This window comes from Bradysia coprophila, unplaced genomic scaffold (genome assembly GCF_014529535.1).
Source record: "Bradysia coprophila strain Holo2 unplaced genomic scaffold, BU_Bcop_v1 contig_70, whole genome shotgun sequence".
Classification (NCBI taxonomy): domain Eukaryota; kingdom Metazoa; phylum Arthropoda; class Insecta; order Diptera; family Sciaridae; genus Bradysia; species Bradysia coprophila.
In genome coordinates, this window is record NW_023503941.1 from 1,092,710 (window position 1) to 1,118,637 (window position 25,928).

The 25,928-nt window shown below is 39.4% G+C and overlaps 2 protein-coding genes across 2 annotated transcripts; one reads left to right on the plus strand and one right to left on the minus strand.

Moving 5' to 3' along the window:
* Positions 1–10,854: 10,854 nt before the first annotated feature.
* LOC119083563 (zinc finger FYVE domain-containing protein 9) lies at positions 10,855–15,687 on the minus strand. The gene is made up of 11 exons (XM_037193287.1): positions 15,194–15,687; positions 13,997–15,136; positions 13,255–13,930; positions 12,964–13,194; positions 12,739–12,900; positions 12,280–12,679; positions 12,032–12,216; positions 11,717–11,963; positions 11,528–11,648; positions 11,297–11,458; positions 10,855–11,193 (listed from the first exon to the last, which is right to left on the minus strand). The coding sequence occupies exons 1-11, from the start codon at positions 15,374–15,376 to the stop codon at positions 11,035–11,037; spliced, it is 3,666 nt and encodes a 1,221-aa protein (XP_037049182.1). The 5' UTR covers positions 15,377–15,687; the 3' UTR covers positions 10,855–11,034.
* Positions 15,688–18,649: 2,962 nt separating this feature from the next.
* On the plus strand, positions 18,650–25,193 carry LOC119083599 (protein lap1). The gene is made up of 9 exons (XM_037193335.1): positions 18,650–18,830; positions 18,963–19,260; positions 20,813–20,948; positions 21,011–21,300; positions 21,362–22,073; positions 23,051–23,304; positions 23,376–24,557; positions 24,622–24,684; positions 24,746–25,193. Exons 2-9 carry the CDS (start codon positions 19,108–19,110, stop codon positions 24,917–24,919), a joined length of 2,964 nt encoding a protein of 987 aa, XP_037049230.1. The 5' UTR covers positions 18,650–18,830; positions 18,963–19,107; the 3' UTR covers positions 24,920–25,193.
* Positions 25,194–25,928: the final 735 nt, after the last annotated feature.

Below are 25,928 nucleotides of genomic sequence, written 5' to 3' on the forward strand. Positions count from 1 at the left end.
GATGAGATAAAACTAAGCCAGCTTGTTTGAACTAATTGGGTGTAAAATTTAATTTTTGCGTAACGAAGCTGAAAGCGTCAACTCTAGCGATATCATTCATTTTAGAAATTGTATTTCAAAGACTGCGTCACACTTTTCTCGAAGAGATTTTTGTTGGGATATCAGTCGTTTTAGAAGTGTACTCAACACTGCTTTTTATAACAGTTTACAGTTTTAATTCAAAAATTTTACGAAAATGGAAAATTTGACGAAATTCGAAAATTTGACGAAATTTGACGAAATTCGAAAATTTGACGAAATTTGACGAAATTCGAAAATTTGACGAAATTCGAAAATTTGACGAAATTCGAAAATTTGACGAAATTTGACGAAATTCGAAAATTTGACGAAATTCGAAAATTTGATGAAATTCGAAAATTTGACGAAATTCGAAAATTTGACGAAATTCGAAAATTTGACAAAATTCAAAAAAATTTGACGAAATTTGAAAATTTGATAAAATTTGAAAATTTGACTAAATTTGACGAAATTCGAAAATTTGACGAAATTCAAAAAAATTTGACGAAATTTGAAAATTTGATAAAATTCGAAAATTTGACGAAATTTGAAAATTTGACGAAATTCGAAAATCTGACGAAATTTGAAAATTTGACGAAATTCGAAAATTGGTCTAAATTTGACGAAATTCGAAAATTTGACGAAATTTGAAAATTTGACGAAATTTGAAGAAATTCGAAAATTTGACGAAATTTGAAAATTTGACGAAATTCGAATATTTGACGAAATTTGAAAATTTGACGAAATTCGAAAATCTGACGAAATTTGAAAATTTGACGAAATTTGAAAATTGGTCTAAATTTGACGAAATTCGAAAATTTGACGAAATTTGAAAATTTGACGAAATTTGAAGAAATTCGAAAATTTGACGAAATTTGAAAATTTGACGAAATTCGAATATTTGACGAAATTTGAAAATTTGACGAAATTCGAAAATTTGACGAAATTCGAAAATTTGACGAAATTTGAAAATTTGATGAAATACGAAAATTGACAAAATTCGAAAATTTGACGAAAATCGAAAATTTGACGAAATTCCAAAATCTGACGAAATTCAGAAAATTTGACGAAAATCGAAAATTTGACGAAAGTAATTCTCTATCTGCCACCATTCAAGAAATATCTCCAAAACCCCAATTGACACACCCATTTCCAACTTTCGACATTTTTCACATATGCCCCTCTGTTCTACTCGTAAAACTCTGAGACTTTGCCGAAGAAAGTAACTCTCTATCTGTCACCATTCAAAAAATACCTCTAAAAACATAATTGACCCACCCATTTCCAACTTTCGACATTTTTCACATATGCCCCTCTGTTCTACTCGTAAAACTCTGAGACTTTGCCGAAGAAAGTAATTCTCTATCTCTCATAACCCAAAAAGATATTAGTCCTTTCATCCTACGCTCGAGTAGCTCAAAATTTGGTCACTCTAATCACTCTAGCTCAAACGAATCTGCCCCGATTTTTTAAATTATTTTTTTGTTCGAATCGTGTTACGAATACCTTTCATTTGATGGGTCACACGACTCTGTGGGTTTCAATACAGCTAAGCTACAACCGAAAACGCGTTCCCGACCCTCGAAAACCTCACTCAGAAACCACTTCGAGGGCCAATAAAACAAAATTCTGGTTTTTCCTGGGGTAATGGCGTATCACATTTTCATTTTTATGCCCACCCTGAGGTTCCTGCAAAATTTCATGGAGATTGGCTGACTAGTTTCCGAGATCGTCCGTCGATAGATAGACAGATAGACAGATAGATAGAAACATACAGAGTAAGTTGAAAGATTTTGATTGTTTGGAAAACGTTAATTTGGTGCATTTTCTATCAAAATGACCAACTTCAAAACGATGTATCTCCGGCAATTTTAAAGTTACATAGTCGAGTGATAGCTCGTTTTGCTCGTATTTGAAGCGCGAATAAGATAGAATAGGATTTGTGGTGATACAGGTCAAAGGAAAGAAACTTAAATTCTCGCCTATATATAGTTGCCGCGTCTCAAAAAATTTTCTTCGTTCTTTTTTTGGAAGTTAGACTGCGTCAAGTCCTCCGCTATCGCTCCGGACATGATTTGCACTCGGGTTCAGTACAGTTTCATCAACAAAAAATTGGCCCAAAACATTTAAGAAAGAAAACTTTACAATTTAAATAGGGAAAAATATGTCCTGAAAGAATGGAATTCAAGAAGAAGAAAGAAGAACAATCTGCCACCCTGTGGCGCGATTTTTTTTTGTAAAATTTTCACTCTTAAAGTCGGAGCATAATAATTTGATCGATTCTACTCATTTAATTCATTTTTAAATCATTGTAGTTTTCGAAGAAATCATTTCGAAAACATTACAGTATAAAAGCTTAGACACGTGCATTTGAACGGATTACCCGCAGGTATACCGCGAGTAAACAGCTCTAATGCGCATGTGTAAGCCTTTATACTGTAATGTTTTCGAAATGATTTCTTGAAAAACTACAACTATTTAAAAATGAATAGAATCGATCAAATTATAATGCTTCGACTTTTAATGTTTTGGTTAAATTTTTTGTTGATAAAACTTTTGCGTACAGACGCAGAATGCGTCACCCTCCAGCGATATCAGTTATTTCGTAAGTAGACACAAACTTATATCCTCGGGGTTTTTGACTGATTGTCATTACAGTCGTTGAAAAGTGAAAACTAACATGTTTTCTGTTTTGGGACTAGTTTTGGGTTGAATTGTGGGACAAAAATACTTAATTTAATGAACAACAGTGGCGCTAGTTGTCCAGCAAAGTTTTTATTCAATAAAATTCTGACACTTTTGATTCGGGGTGCTCACATTCGCACCATAAAAAATTCAAACGAGCAGTTAACAAAATCGAGAACATAAATGTACACATTTTTGCGATGCTGACCCTTCCCAAGAATTGTTGACATTGTATCTTAAAATACACACAATATCCTCATATTTATTTCTGAAATTTAAAGTAAAATTGTGAAATCTTGATGCATTGGAATTGAAGCTGCTGGTCACCGTTTTTAAATGGTACGGTAATGAGCAGCCAAAATTCAAATGTCAGAACCACTGTTCGCGTAGTATTGTTCTCGCATTCATTATTCTTGTGTCAATTTGTGCGTTTAAGTGCGTTAAACATTGCAAATATTTTTGTGAACGGCTAAAAGTGTTGAAGAAATTTCGGAAATTTATGTGTGTGGAAGATACACATCAAAACATTGCTGTCGGTTTCAAATTTAAACATCCACAGCCAATGTTTTGATCGTGTTTTCCCATACAAATGATACGAAAAGTGAAATAATAAATTAACTAAGTATTTGGTCGCGGTTAATTGCTAATAATTTCTATTTTCTAATCGAAAATCTTTAAATCGAAGAATTTGACTTCGGAGGAATTTTCTGCTTTTGATGTGGTCAGAAATAAATTATTTGTTTTTCTTCATCTTTTTTTATCAAATTTTCATAAGAAAGTTATCTTGTTCAAGAAGCTTTTTGAGTCTCTACCTTTCATTTCCTGTCTTTAACAATGCTCTTAAGTCCATACTTCATAAGATTCGCACGAAAAACCGTTGGCAAACCCCCAAAAATTAGTCAAATTTGACGTCTACCTGACCAACTTTTCGCATATTTTAACTTTTACTTACAATTTCGATTTCTATTCATAAAATGAAGAAAATGGAGAAATTGTGTATTTTTTCGTAATTTATTAGCAAAGAAAATGGTCATCAGTCATTCTACGGGCGAGTAGCCAGATTTTAGCCCACTTCTTGGGCAAGATCTCCGGCTAAACTGAACCAATTTTCACAAACTTTTTTTTCCCTGATAGGTATGATTGTAAACTATCATTCAATGCAATTACCAGTGTTCGTCAACCCGTTTACAAGACAGCACACTCGAAAACCTGTTCCCGTCGCCTAAAAATATCCATTTATTTGTCATATCTTGGGAACAACGACACCAATTTTTTCCATCTTGCAGCATAAATTTTCTTAGCCACAAAGACGTGTTAGAAAAAAACATATACCGTTATTCTGATCGTTTTTGGTTACAAAAAAAATCAAAGTTTAAACCAAATTCACGAAACTTTGATGAATTTGCGCCAGCTCAAAAAAATTCAAAAAATTAAATCCTCTCGGCTTCGACGTTTTTTTAGTGTCAAAATATTTATTTTACCATGCAATCCCCGGTGAAAAAAAAAAACGTATTTGAGACCCTTTTTGAGACCGAAACTTTTGTATGGCCGTGAGACTACGTATTTCGAGCCTTTGAGAATATTTGAGACCGAGAATTTATCGAAATAGTTCATCGGAGTTCATCCAAAATTCATGAGACGTCTCTCTTTAGACTCATTTGAGGATGTTCTAGTCTGACTGAGTGGTCTGGTTTCGGATTTCCTAGACGTAGTGAGACTGACTGAGTGGTCTGCTTTCGGATTTGCTAGACGTAGTGAGACTGACTGAGTGGTCTGCTTTCGGATTTGCTAGACTTAGTGAGACTGGATGAGTGGTCTGGTCTCGGATTTGCTAGACGTAGTGAGACTGGATGAGTGGTCTGGTTTCGGATTTGCTAGACGTAGTGAGACTGGATGAGTGGTCTGGTTTCGGATTTGCTAGACGTAGTGAGACTGACTGAGTGGTCTCATTTTGGATTTGTTAGACCTTGTGAGACTGGATGAGTGGTCTCATTTTGGATTTGTTAGACCTTGTGAGACTGGATGAGTGGTCTCCTTTTGGGTTTGTTAGACGTTGTGAGAATGGATGAGTGGTCTCATTTTGGATTTGTTAGACCTTGTGAGACTGGATGAGGATAAATGAGTGTCATAAAAAAAAAAAAAAACTTTTTCAGACTTCTAATTTTTGAGTTTTTTCTAGACCGTTTGAGACTTCTCTTTTTTCAGTTTTTTCTAGACCGTTTGAGACTTTTCATATTTGATTTCTTTTTAGAACTTTTTTCTTCGTTCGTTATTTATCGGAAGATTTTTTTTGTACTTCTATGTTGAGTTCACAGATGGCCACTACCCTTTACTTTTTTTATAATTCGCTAGACCAAACTGACTGAAATTGTAGAATCGTTAGTAATATTTGAATTTTTTTATTTTACCTTTTTTTATTTGTAATGTTTTTTCCGGTCACCCATCCAAGTACTAACCGCGACGAATGATGCTTAACTTTCAATTTGGACGGCCGTCGACGTTCACGTGCTGCTAAATCAGATATATCTATTTGGAGTTCTAATTTTGAACCGTTGTTACAATTTCCGAGGTCGGATGAGCAGTCTCATTGGCAGGCGGCTTGAGACCGAGTGAGTGGTCTTTTTTGAAGAAAATAATTTCTTCAATTACTGAGACCGGTTCAGTGGTCTCATTTGAAGAAAATATTTTCTTCGATATCTGAGACCGAGTGAGTGGTCTTTTTGGAAGAAAACATTTTCTTCAATTACTGAGACCGGTTGAGTGGTCTCATTTGAAGAAAATATTTTCTTTGATATCTGAGACCGGTAGAGTGGTCTCATTTGAAGAAATCATTTTTTCGATTTCTGAGACCGGTAGAGTGGTCTCATTTGAAGAAATCATTTTTTCGATTTCTGAGACCGGTAGAGTGGTCTCATTTGAAGAAATCATTTTTTCGATTTCTGAGACCGGTAGAGTGGTCTCATTTGAAGAAATAATTTTTTCGATTTCTGAGACCGGTTCAGTGGTCTCATTTGAAGAAAATATTATCTTCGATTACTGAGACCGGTTGAGTGGTCTCATTTGAAGAAAATATTTTCTTTGATATCTGAGACCGGTAGAGTGGTCTCATTTGAAGAAATCATTTTTTCGATTTCTGAGACCAGTAGAGTGGTCTCATTTGAAGAAATAATTTTTTCGATTTCTGAGACCGGTTCAGTGGTCTCATTTGAAGAAAATATTTTCTTTGATATCTGAGACCGGTTGAGTGGTCTCATTTGAAGAAAATATTTTCTTTGATATCTGAGACCGGTAGAGTGGTCTCATTTGAAGAAATCATTTTTTCGATTTCTGAGACCAGTAGAGTGGTCTCATTTGAAGAAATCATTTTTTCGATTTCTGAGACCGGTAGAGTGGTCTCATTTGAAGAAATCATTTTTTCGATTTCTGAGACCGGTAGAGTGGTCTCATTTGAAGAAATAATTTTTTCGATTTCTGAGACCGGTTCAGTGGTCTCATTTGAAGAAAATATTATCTTCGATTACTGAGACCGGTTCAGTGGTCTCATTTGAAGAAAATATTTTCTTTGATATCTGAGACCGGTTGAGTGGTCTCATTTTAAGAAAATATTTTCTTTGATATCTGAGACCGGTTGAGTGGTCTCATTTGAAGAAAATATTTTTTCGATTTCTGAGACCGGTTTAGTGGTCTCATTTGAAGAAATAATTTTTTCGATTTCTGAGACCGGTTCAGTGGTCTCATTTGAAGAAAATATTATCTTCGATTACTGAGACCGGTTCAGTGGTCTCATTTGAAGAAAATATTTTCTTCGATATCTGAGACCGGTTGAAACGTCTCTTTTGCAGAAAATATTTTCTTGCATTATGGATACTGTCTACACCCTCAAGATCAACAACACCAAAAAGAAATGAAACTCATTATAATGAACAGTGTGATATGAAAAACTAAAACAGCTGAAATTGAATTTTCGATGGAAAATGTAATACCGCTCGGTTGCCAGAGCCTTTATGTTTTAAATCTCTAAACCATCCCAACACAATCATTAAATCTGGTACATACTTTTTTCAAAATCCAAAATCTATCACTTGAATATTTTCGTCATTTATGTTTCGCTATATAAGGAGAGAGCTGAGACACAAACACATTTATTTTTAAAATTAGCATTTTCTTCGAAAGAGACCACTCGACCGGTCTCAAAGAATTGAAAAAATATTTTCTTCGAAAGAGACCACTCGACCGGTCTCAAAGAATTGAAAAAATATTTTCTTCAAAAGAGACCACTCGACCGGTCTCAAAGAATTGAAAAAATATTTTCTTCAAAAGAGACCACTCGACCGGTCTCAAAGAATTGCCAAAAATATTTTCTTCAAAAGAGACCACTCGACCGGTCTCAAAGAATTGCCAAAAATATTTTCTTCAACAGAGACCACTCGACCGGTCTCAAAGCATTGAAAAAATATTTTCTTCAAAAGAGACCACTCGACCGGTCTCAAAGAATTGAAAAAATATTTTCTTTAAATGAGAACACTCAACCGGTCTCAGAAATCGGAAAAATTATTTCTTCAAATGAGACCACTCAACCGGTCTCAGATATCAAAGAAAATATTTTCTTCAAATGAGACCACTCAACCGGTCTCAGATATCAAAGAAAATATTTTCTTCAAATGAGACCACTCAACCGGTCTCAGTAATTGAAGAAAATATTTTCTTCCAAAAAGACCACTCACTCGGTCTCAGATATCAAAGAAAATATTTTCTTCAAACAAGACCACTCAACCGGTCTCAGATATCAAAGAAAATATTTTCTTCCAAAAAGACCACTCACTCGGTCTCAGATATCGAAGAAAATATTTTCTTCAAACGAGACCACTCATCCAGTTTCGCACAGTTCACCAATAAATGTTAGCAAAGAGACTACTTGTTCCGTCTCAAGCGATCTGGACATATAACTGCAACGAGACCACTCATCCAGTCTCGCACAGTTCACCAATAAATGTTAGCAAAGAGACTACTTGTTTCGTCTCAAGCGATCTGAGTATATTACTGCAACGAGACGACTCATCCAGTCTCGCACAGTCTGGCGAAATAATATTCGAAAAGAGACTACTCGTTTGGTCTACGGTATTCTCATTTGTTCATCCGAAATGATTTTAGCAAAAACAAAAATATTTTGAGACCTAATTGAGAATTCCAGCAATTTTGAGACTGGAATTAGACCGTTGAGAATACGTATTTCATGGTCTCGTGAGACCGACATTTTCACTGGGGATCCACGAAGCTTTACAATTTTTGCAAAAAAACCACCCTAACGTACATACATGTTCTCCACCGTCACTTTGTTTGTTCTTTTTTCAAGTCAAAGGTCCAATTCTTTTTACATAATTTTTATTTCACCAAAGAAACTGTATAAACAAATTTGTTAGTTACACTGTTCAACTTATTACACTCTATTGACAATAATCTTTTTTCTTTCTTTCCTTTTTTTGATCATTTTTTTAAATAAACATTTCTCTTTCTGCATAACATTAACTTTTTGCAATTATTTATTCGGCTAACTCTAAATTTATTTATTTTATAAATGTAATAATATCACATTTGATAAAAGATTAAATTTTGTTTCTTTAATTTTTTAAAAATAATTTTTTAGTTTTTTCTATCCTGCTAGTGTTCAATGATCATCGTTCTGAAAATAAGACGAAAACAATCCATTCCTCGAAAAATATTGTATTCCTTTACAGGGAGGGAAAATGGACGTTCCGTCCCTAGGGAAAAGTCTTTCCCTCCTTCGTAAAGGAAAACGATGAGTAAAAGTACTTCGGGCTAAAGCCCGGACACTTTTACTCATCTGGATACGAAATATCAAATTCCTTCCCTTGTATAGTAATATACTATTCTTACACATGACCTCTACAATCCAATCTCGCAAAATATTCGTATTTTCACTTGACTTTGTAATACTAGGCTTGTATAGTAGACGATTATGTCCGACCGGAGGACATGAAAATTTGGTTTAGCTACTCAAACGCATTCATTTTCATAGTATTTTGACATAAATTACGTGAGTACGTTTCAGATGAATCGGCCGATCGGCTTCTGTACTTTCGGTACTTTCGTATATCGGTTTTGTCAATGTTTTCTACTGATATTTATGTATAGATGATGCGAACAGGCACTCAGAATGTTCTTCACGAGGGACGGATATTTATAAATTTCGTTGACAAACGTTTTTCAAAAAGCCAATCCTCTGAGGATATTCTATGATTTTGAGAGCATTTTCTGTACTGTGTTTGCTGGATTTTCAAGGATATCCAAGGATTTTTAAGGATTTTCTTGTCAAATTTCCAAGGATTTTTTAGTTTTCTGAGGAGTTCACGGTGGGGTTGAACAAAACTCAAATAGAGTCCCGATACGACCTCTGATTTTTCTTCATGTTCTTATTGACGGACTCGAGTACTATAAAGGAACCACATTCAGTTCGCAGATCTATCCAGCCGTTTTGGAGAACCGGCACTCATGGCAGTGCGGGACCGACGAGTCAATTTGAATACAGATTGTTATCGCAACGGATAGAGGGACTAATTCTAAGCTAATTCGTGTTGAAATGGCTTCCCTCGACAACCTGACCACGTAGCCACAGCCAGCTAAAGTCGAAATTTCGACATTTTTAAATCGTGATATGTCCAAGACGAAGAAAGTTTAAAACTCTTTGAATGGCGATATTGGTAGAGGATTTCATTCTCTATTAAACGCCGAGAATGGATTTTACAAAATTTGTCTGAATTGTACAATATTTGAAAAAGTTTATTTTCACCATCCTCGGCGAAACTTGGACTCCTCTGTAATACACAGTTTGAACCTGTCTGCAGCAATTGAAAATTTCGTCGTAGAGTGACCTTGCTGCAAACAAAATGTCGTAACAGATACTTGTTGTAAGGCTTAGTACGGCAAGTGTGGTATCGTTGTAAAGCTTAGACTGCAGGCTGATCAGGCATTATTGTTTTGTTGCAGACAGGGTCAAACTGTGTATTACAGAGGAGTCCAAGTTTCGCCGAGGATGGTGAAAAATAAACTTATTCAAATATTGTACAATTCAGACAAACTTTGTAAAATCCATTCTCGGCGTTTAATAGAGCATGAAATCCTCTACCAATATCGCCAAAAATTCAAAAATGTCAAAATTTCGTCTTTAGCTGGCTGTGGCTACGTGGTCAGGTTGTCGAGGGAAGCCATTTTAACACTAATTAGCTTAGAATTAGTCCCTCTATCCGTTGCTATAACGATCTGTATTCAAATTGACTCGTCGGTCCCGCACGGCCATGGGTGCCGGTTCTCCAAAACGGCTGGATGCATCCGCGACTTGAATGTGGTTCCCGATAGTACTCGAGTCCCTCAATAAGAACATGAAGAAAAATCAGAGGTGGTGTCGCGACTCTATTTAAGTTTTGTTCAACCCCACGTGAGTGAAGGATTTTCTTCAATTTTAGAGATTTTCTGACGAAAGGATTTTCTACAAATATCAGCCCTTCCTTTAAAAATACAAACTGTGAAACGATTTTCGGCAATAAAGTCTCTAGGAGGAAACGACCGAGAAAAATAAACGATGTCAGACGATCACAGTGATAAACGAGGTTTCTTAATCCTATGAAAACTGGAAGATTGGAAAAAACTCAATAATCAGCGTTGACTTGAAAGAGCATTGACCAGGGCTACCTTTGTAAGGCCACTACTAGCGCTCTAAATCAAATACTTATGTCCACACAGGCTCTTGATCTATGACAACAATGACAAAACCATTCGGAAACGACTAGCGCAACAAATTGATTAACCTGTCACAGACGGCAAGCATATTAACAGTTTTACTGTTGATCTATTACTTCATTTGATCGAAGATTTTCAGAGATTGATTTCAGAAATCTTTTACTTCATTTGTTTTGAACATGCTTTTTGCTATATAAGATCTCATTAATCAGATCTTGTCGTTTATTATTGCTGTCGTTGTCGACAACAGATGACAGCCATCTGTAACAGGTTAAATCTTCTAGTTCGTTGAGTATCTTGTTGTTGGCGACTAGCAGATGACTATGGCAGTAAGTTTAGCTGCAAACAAATCGCGCGTTCACTTTGCTTCACTTTTATTTTAAACTTTAAACATTGGACAATCCCTCAGAACATTGATCATTGAACGACAACAGTATTAGCATTACCCCGGGTGACTAAAATAAATTACAGATTTTTTGGATGAGACGAACACCGGCTGACATTCTCGGAAAATAAACGGCTGTCGCCGAAACAGACTTAGTCGTCGAGAATATGAAAAATCAATTCAAGAACGATAGGCGTTTCCAAGCTGAGATTGGTCGCTTGACTGTGCAGCACCGGAATGAGTTCGTTGTCCAAGGCTTTCATGTACAGCGTTCCCAGTTTGGTATGTAGACTGCCAGCTTCGTAGCACACCTAATCACATTTGACAAATTGTCAATGACAAATCAGTCCACGTATCGACTCGACACACACACACACTTAGGGGCTAACAATGGGACTAACAAACAGAACTTACGTTTTCAGTGTGAAGCGTTGCTCTAAGCCCTATTTTGACGAAACCACTGGTTACAAGTAGATCCAAGTACGAAAGCAGCGCTTTCGACACACTCTTCGCTATCTGTTCGGACAGTTTGGTGACATCCGTTGGATCTTTGCCGTATTGTGAGTCTTCATCGCTCTGAAAGGATTTATTTTGATTCGAATGGTGAACGAACGGTGATTTAAATGGCCGATTTGACGAACTCACCTGAATGATAAACACTTCCGTCCATCGAATGATATGATTCGTGCTAGCCAGTTCGTATCCTCGATGCACTTTGATGCTTCGGATTCCCTTCATGGACTTATCGTCGATTGGCGACACAACACTACAGAAAACGAAAACCAAAGTCAAATCTTGCCGGCTTCACAGTCACGGTGGATATAATGCGCTTACCCCTTGTTGAATTCAGTATCATTTTCCACCCACTTTACAGACACAATTTCCGTTTGTGTATTATCACCGTCTACCGGTCCACACAATATCTCAAAGTCTTCGGCTTCGCGTAGTGCCTTTTGCACGGCAATCATTTTGCTCGGCAGTATTTGCACCATGAGACCGTCTTCGACGATGCTACATTTACCGGACAGGCCACTAGCTGACTTCAGTGCACCGTTTAACACAAGGAAACTTGCGCCGGTAACTGCAAAATTGAGTCAATCAAGTTCTCGACGAATCGAACAGATTGTACCGTGCAACGGAATCACTTACCCTTTCTGGTCCGCCCTTGGATATTGACTGCTTGTGTAGAATAGGTGCGCGTTTCTGTGCAGCCAGATTCAGTGTTTTGGAAACAGACTAAGTGACCGTCCGCTTTCTCGGAGAAGTTTCCCGCTAACGCTAGAATGTATTCACTGGAATTGTTCATAGCCTTCATGACCTCGTCGTACCGATTCCTTTGACGCAAAAACACAAAGAGATGAATTTCGTTCGCCTGATATTTAACACAAATAACAAACCGTGGAATCAGCATGCTAGTGGTGCGCTCCTCCATGTGTATGTACATTCCATGGATCGTTGGCAGTGTGTACGAATATGTACGGAAATCGGCCAGGAAATTGATGATCGTTTGAGCTATTTCGGCATAGACCGAATTGCGTCCACGAACGGATACATGAGGACTGGGATAATATCGATGCAGTGCACCCAGACGCAACATCAGCCGCAACGGGAATATTTTCGCCCACGGCACTTCCCACCGATGAATCAAAATTGCGACGAGGAATGGATTTTCGGGAACGTTTACATTTTCAAGGCATTGGAAGGTCGTACGAATGTACAGAAAGCCACCGTGCTCCTTGGAACCGAGAAAGTTTCCGTGGCTGGGCATAGAAAAGCCGAGCTCACCGATTGTTGTTCCTGTAACGAAAGCGGCGTTCCGAACAATGGTGTCGATCGACCATACAAGCAACACTCACCGTTTTTGGCATCGCGATAGATTTCGTTCAAATGCAGGAAAATATCTTTGGGAAGACAATTCGAATCGTCCATTTCCAGCAAAATTACGATCTCGTCCTGGTTTACATGGTGCATTCCCTTTGTGGTAAAATTGATGACCGTTTTGTTCATGCAGCAAGTCACTGAAAGGGGAACGACTCGTTAATGTTTCGGAATCGAAGGACGGACGGATTTGTGCGCCTTACGTTTCACAATCCGCACCAACACATAAAAGTTACGTTGCACGGCGAATGTTAGAGTCTCATTGTGGAGTGTTTCAATCAGATGACCGTCGTTTATCGCATCGCTGAACTGAAAATCGGTGCGTGTTGCGGTGTAAATTGGAGGCAGAGCGTTTGCCTCGCTCGGGATGAACGAGTCATTTGACTGGTCGATCGGCGGTAATTTCAATTTTATTTTATTCTTGGGTCGTTCACCTGAAAGAGAATGCGTCAGTGCAATGAACAGCGTGTTGAAGAAAAATGGGTGCAACGTACCGATTGGCGTGGAAACGCGTTTGCTAGACTTCTTGGACCCACTTTCAGTCGAATTACATTTGTCCCAGTTGTCCAAATCCGTTAGATCACAACCAGGTCGTATCCCGTCGCTAAACATGACATTTTTATCCTTTCTCGGACCACGAGCACCTTCACGTTTCAACACTCCAACGGGCACCATTACCGATATTGGCGATGCCTGCGAAGATTGTGCCACCTGCTGGTGCGGCGGAATGACCGAGCAATATTCCATTGGATTATTGGGATTAGGTGGAATTGATGGCCGATCCGATGATTGATACGGATCGTCCGGTGAATTGAATGCATCGTCTCTGTTCAGTTTTCGTTCGCATGCAGTGCAGACTCGCGCCTCCACGTCTCCCATATACTCTAATTTCGCTCGCAGTGAACAACAAGCCGAACACAGTACTTGACCGCAGGCGCGACAGTGATGACGTCGTTTGATTAACGAAAACTTTATCTGGCATTGCATACAGGTGCTGGTAACATTGTCGGGAATCCAGTATGGCTGAACTTTGCCGAGTTGACTTGTTGTTGGTTGCGTTGACGATGCGCTGATCGATGATGCTCCAAAGTCTTCAGAACTTGACGTCGATGTCGTATTACTGATATCAGCGGAAAAGGATGACTCCATTGGTGGTGGTGGTGGTGGCGCCTGTAAAATAATTTTATTTCAATTGAATATCGGACGGAGTTCCTCGGCCGGCACTTGTATCCATACCTGTTCGGTCGGTGTTTGATCAGCCTCATCTGCATGACATTCATTTTCCACGACAACTTTTACCGCCAAATCAAGAGAATTCGGTCGTTGCAATGGTTTCTCATACGGAGATGGACCTTCTACTGCTGCCTCAGCTTCTGACAAATCTTCTTGGACATCAATTTCTTCGGCCTGTTCCACGCGTACATTGTCGACCACCGGTGATTGCTCGAAATCGCTATGCAGCCGAGTATCTGCAAATTCAACAGTCGAAGCCTGCGAAAAGCTATCGGCATTCGGTTGATTTCGATCCTCGACGCTATCGTCTGCCACACGATTTGGTCCCGTTTCGATTGTTTTCTCACTTTGTGCAGCTGCGTCCTCAGTCGCTACATTTTCACAATTTGCCAACGCATCGTTCAGGACAGGCTCCAGTTCCAGTTCTTGCAAATAGCTTTCTAGTTCCGTATCAGATACGTCATCCATGGTAGATTCGAATCCAATCGGCTTTGTTGGCATCAGCGAACTGGGAACGGTCTGATTCGGCTCGTTTTCAACGACTTTAATTTCTTCATGGATTTGACCGTCATTCGGCTCTTCTGGTGGATTCAACGGCGATAGAGATGAACTTTCACTTTCGTTGCTGATGACATCCTGACTGTAACTGCTATGGGATGATGAGGCATGTTCGACTTGTTCGTTGAGGCACATTGACGACACAGATGAAAATCCAATCTGTTCATCGTTAGTTTCGGCTTTCGTCTTTGGCACACGTGATAGGTCGGTAGTGTCATTCATTTGATAGCCATGGTCTTTGCCTACCTCATCATCATTTGTCAACGATGGACTGTTTCTTATCAGCGATACGGACGATGTAATCGATCTCGGCGATAAGTCTGTTGTTGATGATTCAGTCGATGATGATGACGATGACGATGTTGTCATCAGAGCAACGGAGTCGTTTAACGAACCCGATAACAAAGACTTTTCGTACACTAATTTAATTTTCGACTCCGAATTCGGTGACATTGACGATGTGGATGTGGTTAGTTCATCCGATGTAACGCCAACATCATCTGATTGTTCCTCTACATATTGTGGCGTTTTAGAATCAACACCCGCGTTCACGTACTCGTTTAAACTGTGGAACACATTCGATACCGTCGGTTTTGTAAGGTTTGTGGAAAAATTCTGTTTAGTCGAGATGTCCGTTTTTGCGTTGACGAACTGTTTGCTGGGAACGGGCGAACTGCTCTGTTGATGGTTTCGCTGTGGAATCGATGCGGTCAATTTGTCAACTTGTATTGGCTGCCTCAATTGATCGCTACGATCGTTGTTGCGATCATTGTCTTCGTTCAATTCAAAATCGTCCAGAACCTTATCAATATCGACAATATCCATCGTTCAAATGGACAAAACAAATTTCGGAGAAACGGATAGATTTTGGGTCTTTCGGCCCCCCTGCGTATTTTATTGTACCTATACTGTATGACAAATTGTGCAACTATTTTCGTTTGCAATTAATTTCTACTTTGACGGAACCATTAACGGTTGTATGTACACACTTGTTCACTGTGATCTTAACGAATCTGCTTCGATCTTATGACCAATTATTAACATCACTTACGCATCGGAATTTCATAAATATAAAGAGAAAAGAAAACAAAATATTTGAGTGGAACCAAGTCAACAAAGCAGGATGAATGCAATAATAAAAATTAACGTCAAAGTTTGATGGAGTGTGAGCAGAACGGAGTGGCATGAGCCATCGAGCGGTCGGCTTTCGCAAAGTTATGAAACTTGGGGCTTTCCGAGCGTCTTTTCGACTTTTGCTTGTTTCGTTATATACTCGATCTATCTTATCTATTTGCAATGGCAACATAGAATGGTTACTTTTGTACGTTGGGAAGCAAGTAGGAAATTCCAACAAGATAGAAAGTCGCAATTCCTCCCTCGAGATGGCATTTTCTATTTCTCCCCGAGGTGAACACATAATTTTTCATCCATGCGTCGCTTGAATAACCGTTTTTATCAACGACAGAATCACATCAATTTGTTTCATCATTAAACCAAAACAAAGTGTCAGTTGCAAAAAGGCTTGACAATCGACATCTAGTGTGATAAAATACCAGCATACGATTACATTAATAACTAGTATTTATGCAACTCATCCGAAATTATTCACGGCGATTCTGCAGAGTGTTTTTAGGAAGTTAAACTGGAGTAAAATGGGAATTAAGATAAATGGAGAGTACCTGAGCAATCTCCGCTTCGCTGATGACATTGTACCGATAGCAGCGAATCTAGGTCAGGCTCAGCTTATGCTACAACAGTTAAGTGAAGAGGCAAGCAAAGTTGGCCTCAATATGAACTTATTGAAAACAAAAGTCATGACCAACATCGGGGCGATAGTCTGAAACGCAAAGTTTTCGACACTTGTGTCCTTCCAGCGCTCACTTATGGAGCGGAAACGTTAACTTTAACGAAAGCATCCGAAGATAAGTTGAGAGTGACACAAAGAGCCATGGAACGGAGTATGGTTGGAATAACACTCAGAGACAGAATGACGAATCAATGGATTCGACAACAAACCAGGGTCGTTGATGTCATGGAAAGAATAGCATCTCTGAAATGGAGCTGGGCGGGACATATTGCAAGAAGGACAGACGAACGTTGGACCAAAAAGATCATGAACTGGCGACCATATAAACGACGAGCTATAGGTAGACCACCAGAGAGATGGACAAACGGAATTAAGAATATTGCAGGTACAAAATGGCAGCAAATGGCAATGGATCGTACGAAATGGAAAGAAGTTGGAGAGGCCTACATCCAGCAGTGGATAGAAACAGGCTGAAAAAGTAGAAGAAGAAGAAGAATGCAACTCAGCATCATAATGAGGGATTCTTCTGAAAAACCGCCTACAACCAATGAATGCTCTTAATGCTAATTCTGTTAATAGACGAAGCACTGAGAGTCTGTTTTTTTAGCATAACTGCTGACTTCAAGGGCCCTCTCGCCCTCTCAATAGAAAAAACTGACAAATTAAAATGAAAAATCATATCTTTAAATGTGACAGCTTCGTGTACAAACAGGCAATGAAAGTGTATTCTATAGGAACTCACCTTTCAATGAAAATTTTGTATGGACAGACCACCCCCAAAAAACCCAGAAAGGTAAATGTGACGCAAGTCCTTTATCTTACTTACAAAATAACTGATATCGCTGAGGGTGACGCATTCTGCGCCTGTACGCAAACGTTTTATCAACAGAAAAGTGACCCAAAAAGTTTCAGAAAGAAAATTTTACCAAAAAAAAAATTGCGTCACAAAGTGGCAGATGTTGAGGTAACCATGGCTATGAAAATAGGACTTAGTTGGAGTTAAGGGTGAGAAGTCAAAAAGTTGCTGTAAATATGCTCCGCCGTCCCCAAAATTTTTTTTTTTTAAACATTTTTGGTAGTGGACTTGCGTCACGCCCGCTAACTAACGTGCGGGCATGATACCTGGTTTGTAGTTTTATTGTAAAAAGGCAATGAAAGTATAAACCAGGTATGGTCTATTCATACAAACCGGAGGACATAGCGATTTCATATAAACAAACTCACCTCTCATGGGAGGTGAGTTTCTTTATATGAAATCGCTATGTCCTCCGTTCCATACAAAGTTTGACATTCGACCATACCTTGTGTTGACGTTCATTGTAAAAAGGGACTCTCAACACATTGAAATTAATTGCGGCTTGCCAACTTTCGGCACCCTGGACTTTACTTAAATAGTCTAGGAATGCCTCCAAATAAATTTCCAAAACTGAATTCTAGATTTTTAGAAATTTATTTGGAGGCATTCCACGACTATTTAATGTCAAAAGTAAATGGACTAATAACGTCAAACAAAGCAAAGTTGACGTTTTCGTGTTAGTGGTGTGTGTGATAAAATTTTTCAATGAATTTCATAATTTCTCTAGGTAGACTACCTCTATAACTGATTTAGATAACGAAAAATGTCTCTAGTTTTCAGTTCTTTTCGCATTGTAGTTACTATGATGTCAAACTTGCATTTGCTGCTAATTTTTCTCTATTGAAATAGTACAATATAGCAATGAACGTCAACACAAGGTATGGTCGAATGTCAAACTTTGTATGGAGCGGAGGACATAGCGATTTCATATAAAGAAACTCACCTCTTATGAAAGGTGAGTTCGTTTATATGAAATCGCTATGTCCTCCGGTTTGTATGAACAGACCATACCTGGTTTATACTTTCATTGCAATATAGTACAATTGGAATTGGCTCAAGACACGTAAAAATGTTTTCGCTAACTGTACATTGCTATGTAAATCAAGAGTAAAGTTCGCAGTTTTATGCTGAGTTGCATAACCATTACAGTCTAAATACCTTTTTTAAAATTTTAATTTCTTTCGATTTTCTTTTGCTTAGACCGATTCTGGCTATATTTTCAGGCAGGACGGGCAGGACACTTGAACGAATGCAGTACTGTAACGTCGATACTAAAACGAGATTTTCCGAAATTTGCAATTTTGAATCGAATAAAGTGCGACCCAATTCAAATTTCTTTTTCTTTTCTGTAAAGTATGAGCATCATGAGCATTCACAACATAGAACCACCTACCGTCCCATTCATGAAGTAGTAATAGAATCGCGAACGTCAATCATGACAGTTCCCATCAAAGAAAAATAACAATACGAGAACAATACCATAAATTTCAATCACAAAAAATGACGCGATAAACACAAAGTGAAAATAAAATTTCTTTGTAGCAAGTGAGATGATCGTTGGAAATTTAATTAAATTTATTGTCAAACATGTAGTTCATTGCAATTATAACTGAAACGTAAGTGAATGACGAAACAGAAAAGTTTAGCACACAAGTCAATCGACGACCCATCTATGGGATGAGTGTCCACAGAGTAAATGTTTTTCGTTTTTTTTTTTAAATTGAATCCGTTTCTCATTCCTTCCACAGGCCTAACAAATCAATCGATAATCATCAAAATCATCAATTCGACAAACAGTATTCTATTGATCAAACGACTAAATTGACCGCACGAACGGCGACGTTTTTTTTTTTTGGGTGTGCTTTCTGATTCTTCGTCCCACTGTCCACAACAATGCCATGGTGGACATGCTTCAATTGTATAAATCTTAAGAATCCGGACGATGTGCTGACATTAGACTTTTCTCACTGTCTTTTGTACGATGTACCACCAGATGTTTTCCAGTACGAGCGCACACTGGAGGAGCTGCACCTTGACTCGAATCGGGTAAGTTTGTCAGTTGCAGGACGTATTCATACGCAAAATATGCGAATTGCTCATCTGTTAACGACAACGGCGACAAAAGTGATCTATGAGGTCGGGGCAATGTCGTTTTATATGCCAAAGGTTTTGTCAAATGCCAAAGCAAACGAATTAAAAGAGATTCTCTGGCAATCAGGTGCAAATATTTCAATCAATTCAAGTAACATATTCGACAACCATCCTAATGACATGCTTGTCGTCTGTGAACGGTGAAATTTTCCGGGATCACATGACATCTCGTCTTCAATGTGTTTTATAACCACTGATAGACAGCGAACGATTGTGTTATCGGCACTAACATCATTCGGTGTACCGTGTGTGACGATCAATGTTTAATGTTGTCACTTTTGAAAAATATTCGTTTTATGACCCAGGTACTTGGATCGGATGTACATTCGGCAGTCCAATTCGATCGATAGAAAATTGATTTTTTTTGCTTTCAAATGATGAATGAACCTATCAGAGGTATCATGAGTAATTATTGCCCGTCGGTTCGGAATGGTTTTATTGATCCACTTAAATCAAATTTGGTCTAGAATGTTGAATTTATCGGACCGCGTATTAATACTCGATCAAACTGATACCACGGATGTGACACTAGGCATATCCCGGGCGGCAATTCACAAATATTATGTGAAAGATTTTAGCTACTGTCATGGAATATTATGTATACTTACTGGCCAAGGTGTCCTCGACTCAGTTGCAGTGTTTTCACTGGCTTCGCGGGTGACGTGGGTACTCTTAAAAAGTCCATTCAAAAATTTGGAAAAAGTGGTTTCAGTTGAATTGCCGCCCGGGACATGCCTAGTGTACTGGTAGTGCTTGACCTTCTCTACCACCTCATACCACAAGCTAAACATAATCATTTGTCTCTCAGGAAATATAAGTCAAAAACCAAAAGGTCAAATTTTCGATGTCAAACAATCTCGGCAGAGACACCTTTTGGACCATCGGCTTCTTCAGCAGTTTTGTAAAGTTTTCACCGTTCTACATTCCGCTAGAACATTGTTTTCAAAAATATTCTCAACTTCCCGAATTATGACCATCGGAAAGTTAAAGTCGTCCAGGGAGACTTCTTCTTGGGCTTCCCTCGATCCATCAACCATATGCCCGGTCACAGTTTTCGATGATCTACGTTTTCTACAGGCTGTCGCGGACCTTAAAATTCGCAAAATTCGATACGCCCTATGTGACACGCCTAGCTTAACACTAGACATACTCGGGTCCGCCTGAGAGCGCAAAGATGAAAGTCACATACATAGAACAAATGCACGACTCACTTAACCCAGTACAAGTGTTTGTATTTAACCGTAGGCAATGTTAGGTGGTGGGGCATTTCTACACGTTACTGACGATGTTGACCGTGTAGAAATGTCGCCTCTCCCAATGCAACACACTAGACGGTAAAAGAATCCATTCCATCCACTTCAAACCTAACGTCAACGTCTGAATTGGGCACCCTCACCGGAAATTGGTTCTCTTTCATAAAAAATGATTTTGAACTTTCTGCTTCCAGATAAACGATCTACCAAGGCAACTATTTTATTGCCACGAACTCAAGCGCCTGTATCTGAACGACAATGAAATCGGAGAAATTCCACCAGCCATCGGTTCACTGATCAATTTGCAAAGCATCAATTTGTCGCGCAACGGTAAAGAAGCGAATTGTTTCTCTGCATTCGAATCTGTCGATTTTATCATTAATTGTTTACAGCACTGACAACGGTTGCCGAACAAATAAAATCGTGCAAACACTTAGTTCGATTGGATTTGAGCGTAAACAGCCTGGAACGTTTGCCGGATGCTATCACTAGTTTGATAGCGCTGCAGGAACTGTACCTGAACGATACATTTCTGGAATTTCTACCAGCTAATTTCGGCCGATTGACCAATCTCCGGATACTGGAATTGCGTGACAATAATTTGATGACCTTGCCCAAATCCATTGCAAGGCTGGTGAACTTATCGCGCATCGACATCGGAAACAATGAGTTCACTGAACTGGTAAGTTCTCAAATTTCATTTTTGTTGTTGAGGAACATACTCATTTGCCTTGAATTGCCAGCCTGAAGTAATCGGTCAACTAGTCAATTTGACCGAATTGTGGATCGACAACAATCGCATCCGGCGGATATCATCCAATGTCGACAATCTACGGAAATTGGTCCATTTCGAAGCGTCCAACAATTTGCTAACACAATTACCGAACGAGTGCTGCAATTGGTCCAAGTTGCAGGAGCTAAGCGTCTCGTCGAACGAATTGGAGCAATTGCCGCCGGCCCTCGGTGACATGAAGAGTCTAATCGCACTGAAGGTCGACGAAAATCAATTGCAAGAGTTACCCGATTCGATATCGCAACTGGAATGTTTGGAGGAGCTAATGGTCAGTCACAACGACCTGTTCCGGTTGCCACAGTCCATTGGCTTATTGCGAAAACTACGCTTTTTAACGGCCGACGAAAATTTCCTGCGCAACCTGCCCAATGAAATATGCAGCTGCATCAATTTGACGATATTGAGTGTACGCGGCAACAAACTGACGAGCATTCCACAGGACATCGGTCATTTGTTGAATTTGAAGGTCATCAATGTGGTCAACAATTTTCTAACTTATTTGCCAGTGTCGCTGTTGAATTTGACCCAATTATCGGCTCTGTGGATATCAGACAATCAAGGTCAGCCGTTGATGCCGTTGCAAAAGGAATTCGGCGCCGGACAAATTGTACATTTAACGTGTTACTTGCTGCCTCAAAATGTCGCCTCGTCAATGAACCGCGGTGAGTGTTTTTCTCGATTTCCACATCATTTGTTGATATTGAGCCAGGCGTGTTAGACTACTAAGTCTAATCACTTCACTAATCACCCAATTGGAAAATTCTATGAATTTACTCTTACTTGAAACTTTAACCATCGAAACCAACTTAATGATGACTTATTGCTATCGACTTGTACCATCGATCCATTGCTTGTACTTTATCGAGTTGTCGACCAGTTTGCCGTCGTGTGTCATCTTGACCACCCTTGTCATCTTGACCACCCTTGTCATCTTGACCACCTTTGTCATCTTGACCACCTTTGTCTTCTTGACCACCTTTGTCATCTTGATTACCTTTGTCATCTTGACCACCTTTGTCATCTTGACCACCTTTGTCATCTTGACCACCTTTGTCATCTTGACCACCATTGTCATCCTGACCACCTTTGTCATCTTGACCACCTTTGTCATCTTGACCACCTTTGTCATCTTGACCACCTTTGTCATCTTGACCATCTTTGTCATCTTGACCATCTTTGTCATCTTGACCACCTTTATCATCTTGACCACCTTTGTCATCTTGACCACCTTTGTCATCTTGACCACCCTTGTCATCTTGACCACCTTTGTCATCTTGACCACCTTTGTCATCTTGACCATCTTTGGCATCTTGACCACCTTTGTCTTCTTGACCACCTTTGTCATCTTGACCACATTTGTTATCTTGACCACCTTTGTCATCCTGACCATTTTGTCATCTTGACCACCTTTGTCATCTTGACCACCCTTGTCATCTTGACCACCTTTGTCATCTTGACCATCTTTGGCATCTTGACCACCTTTGTCTTCTTGACCACCTTTGTCATCTTGACCACCTTTGTCATCTTGACCACCTTTGTCATCTTGACCACATTTGTTTCTTATTTAGTTGGACTACTAAGTCCAATCACTTCATAGTGTTATTCAATTGTGATCTAAAAATGCTTGAACTACTTTCAGAATCACCGGATGACAAGGACGACAACGAAATCGTTACGCCCACTCATACTGCCCATCAAGCAGCTATGATCGATTCAATGATGGGTAAAAGGCGCATCTGTTTCGCATCGGATCCGGTTGTGACTGTGGAACAAAATGGTCGTCTGATGCGGTCGCCAACTCCGTATCCGAAAGAGTTGCGCGTATTGGCCAAATATGCGAAAAATGTGCACAAAACCAATTTCACAGAGTACGATCATGCCGACGGGATTCAGGTAAGGCATTGTCGAAATTGCTCTCGTGTCTCCATTTTGTCAGCTGACATTTCGCCGGCAATCTTTCGCAGGAAACTAAAAATCCAGAAACGTCCGTCGAAATCAAAGAAGCTCTGGTCACCACCAATCCATCGATGAAATTGAATTCGAATGGCAATTATTGTGGAATCGAAGAAGAGCCATTGCTCAACCAATCGCATCCACCGTACACAAATCCAGCCGACATTCAATTAATGCTACAATCACCATCGTTGCAAACTGATGAGATCGATGGTGGCGCACAAGCCTCCGATTATTTCTACGTTCAAAAACCGCCACCACAACCGATGCCAATCACAAACTACGAGAACATCAACCACTGTAACAATCTGTATGCACCACATCCGTCCAATTCTAAATGCGAATCCACTTTATCACTGTCCAATCAATTCGATCAGCAATATGCCGTCAAAGAACTTCCATCCGGTCTGCGCACAAGTGTGACCAATTCCTTAATTAGTGAGAACTTTAACGTGTCCGATGCGGATCCGCTAAATGTGAATTATCAGCCGTGTCATCTACCTCGTTCACCGCAATGCTTTATCACCACAAACAGTCCGATTGACCATCCACAGCCACATCATCACCAAGGATACGTGATGTATCCCATGCAACTTCAGCATTCGCTTCAACCGGATCATCATTATCACGTTCAACGTGCCATGGAACCCATTTACTACACGAAAAACAATCAGCCACAAGAGCCAACCTGGCCGAGCCGCATACCAGCGAATAGCAACGGTCTAGCCAAATTACCAACGCACCTTGAAACCAATCGTCCATCGTCCATCGCAATGAAACCGCCACCCTACGTTTATGCCAAAAATTTCACGAGAATGACGCCCAACGATCTCATGCTGTACGAATCGTTCCGCAATAAAACGTTGAACAATGGAGATGCGCACGATGTGTCGAGCGTGACGAACGGTCACGATAATGGGTACAACGGTTGCAATGATAGCAATGAAAATGGAATGCAAACACGGCCGTCGAACGGAACGGATTCGAATGAGAATCGGGAAAGCGATGCGGACGAAGAGGATGTAATTGGTGACGTTGAGAGTACGATGAACAAAAATGTGAACGAAGACCAGAATCAGACGAATGGAAAGCAATTCGGTGCACGAACCGACGACATCGGAACTATGAACATTTCGAAAAGCGTACGCAGTGGGAAGCCGTGGATGTTTGGCGTTCACAAGAATCCCAAAGTGGTAAGCGTAATTATGGCGAATATTGGAAGAGCGAGTCGATTAAACACGATTTTACGATTTTCAGATGCAATTAAGTTTGCCGAAAGAGTCGGACATCGGGTTCAAGTTAACCGAATTGCAAAATGAGGTACGCAAACTGATTGACCTGTCGCGATACGATTTGTCCAACATTCTGTCTCTATTCGCAGGGAATTTTCGTCGAGGAAGTGAGCAATGCATCAGCTGCGAGCCGTCTGTTGAAGAAAATGGACAAAATTCTGGACATCGATGGCGTCGATTTTACCAGCATCTCACTGAAAGAAGCCACCACCGTTCTGTCGAATGCGGGTCCCATACTCAACATCATGCTATCGCGAATATGAGAATTCACAGTGTCATTATTGAGCTCCGACATTCGGTCTGCGTTCCAACCAAATATTTTCAGAAGCAAAACACAAAACCTAGCCCAGGCCTTTCTGCATTATTCGTTCAGTTCCTGGCTGTTCGTCACATTGTACCTGTAAGTGTATTATGGTTGTCAATGAATGGTACCAGTTTAGGATCAACGCAATCCGGAAATATTGTTTCCGTTTCTGTTTCCGTTTCCTTTTATATATAAGCCGTGACGTCATGAAAATAAAATCTTTTTTTTTTTAACATTTTCATTGTTGAAACTGCCGCTGAAACTGCTCGGCGGCGGCTAGCCGAAAAAAATTTCTCGGCGGCGGCGAAAAAGTCGGCTTGAGCCGGCTGAAAACGGCTCGGCTGGAGGTTCCTTTTAACTTTTTTTCAAAATAAAAACGTTTAGATAAATTCATGGAAAATGAACTAGTAAGCATGAAAATGAAATTGTACGGAAAACGAAAATGTAGGTAGATTAGGTTGTTCAAAGTGCAAGTGGAACTGGTCTTGTTACAAGCAAGTCTCTAAGTCTAAGGTTCACTAACGCGTCAAGTTTTATTGCCTCAAAATTTGAACTAAATGGAAAATCATGCTCCAGTACACTCATTTAACTCATTAAGAAAATGGTTTTCGAGAAGAAATCGAAAGCTCACGAAAATCAAGTAAAAATTGAAAAGAAAAAAAATCGAGAAAATTCGCAAAGATCGATAAAGTTTTCTCAAATTTGTGAATTAACTGATTCTGCGCCTTCGGCTCGTTCCGCAAAGGTCATACTTGCCAAAACAACAAACTTAGAAGCAAGGACGTAATATACCATTCTGGAAAATTCATTAAAATTCAAGAAAATTTTCAAAATTTTCTTAATTTTGTAAAAAAAATTCAAAAAGTACTTGAGCTGCTTAGGATCAACAGGAATCTCGGTTTTCAAAATTATTTCACCCATTCACCTTTCGAAATCTTTATTTCATTTTCCAGCCGTTTCAAGCCGGC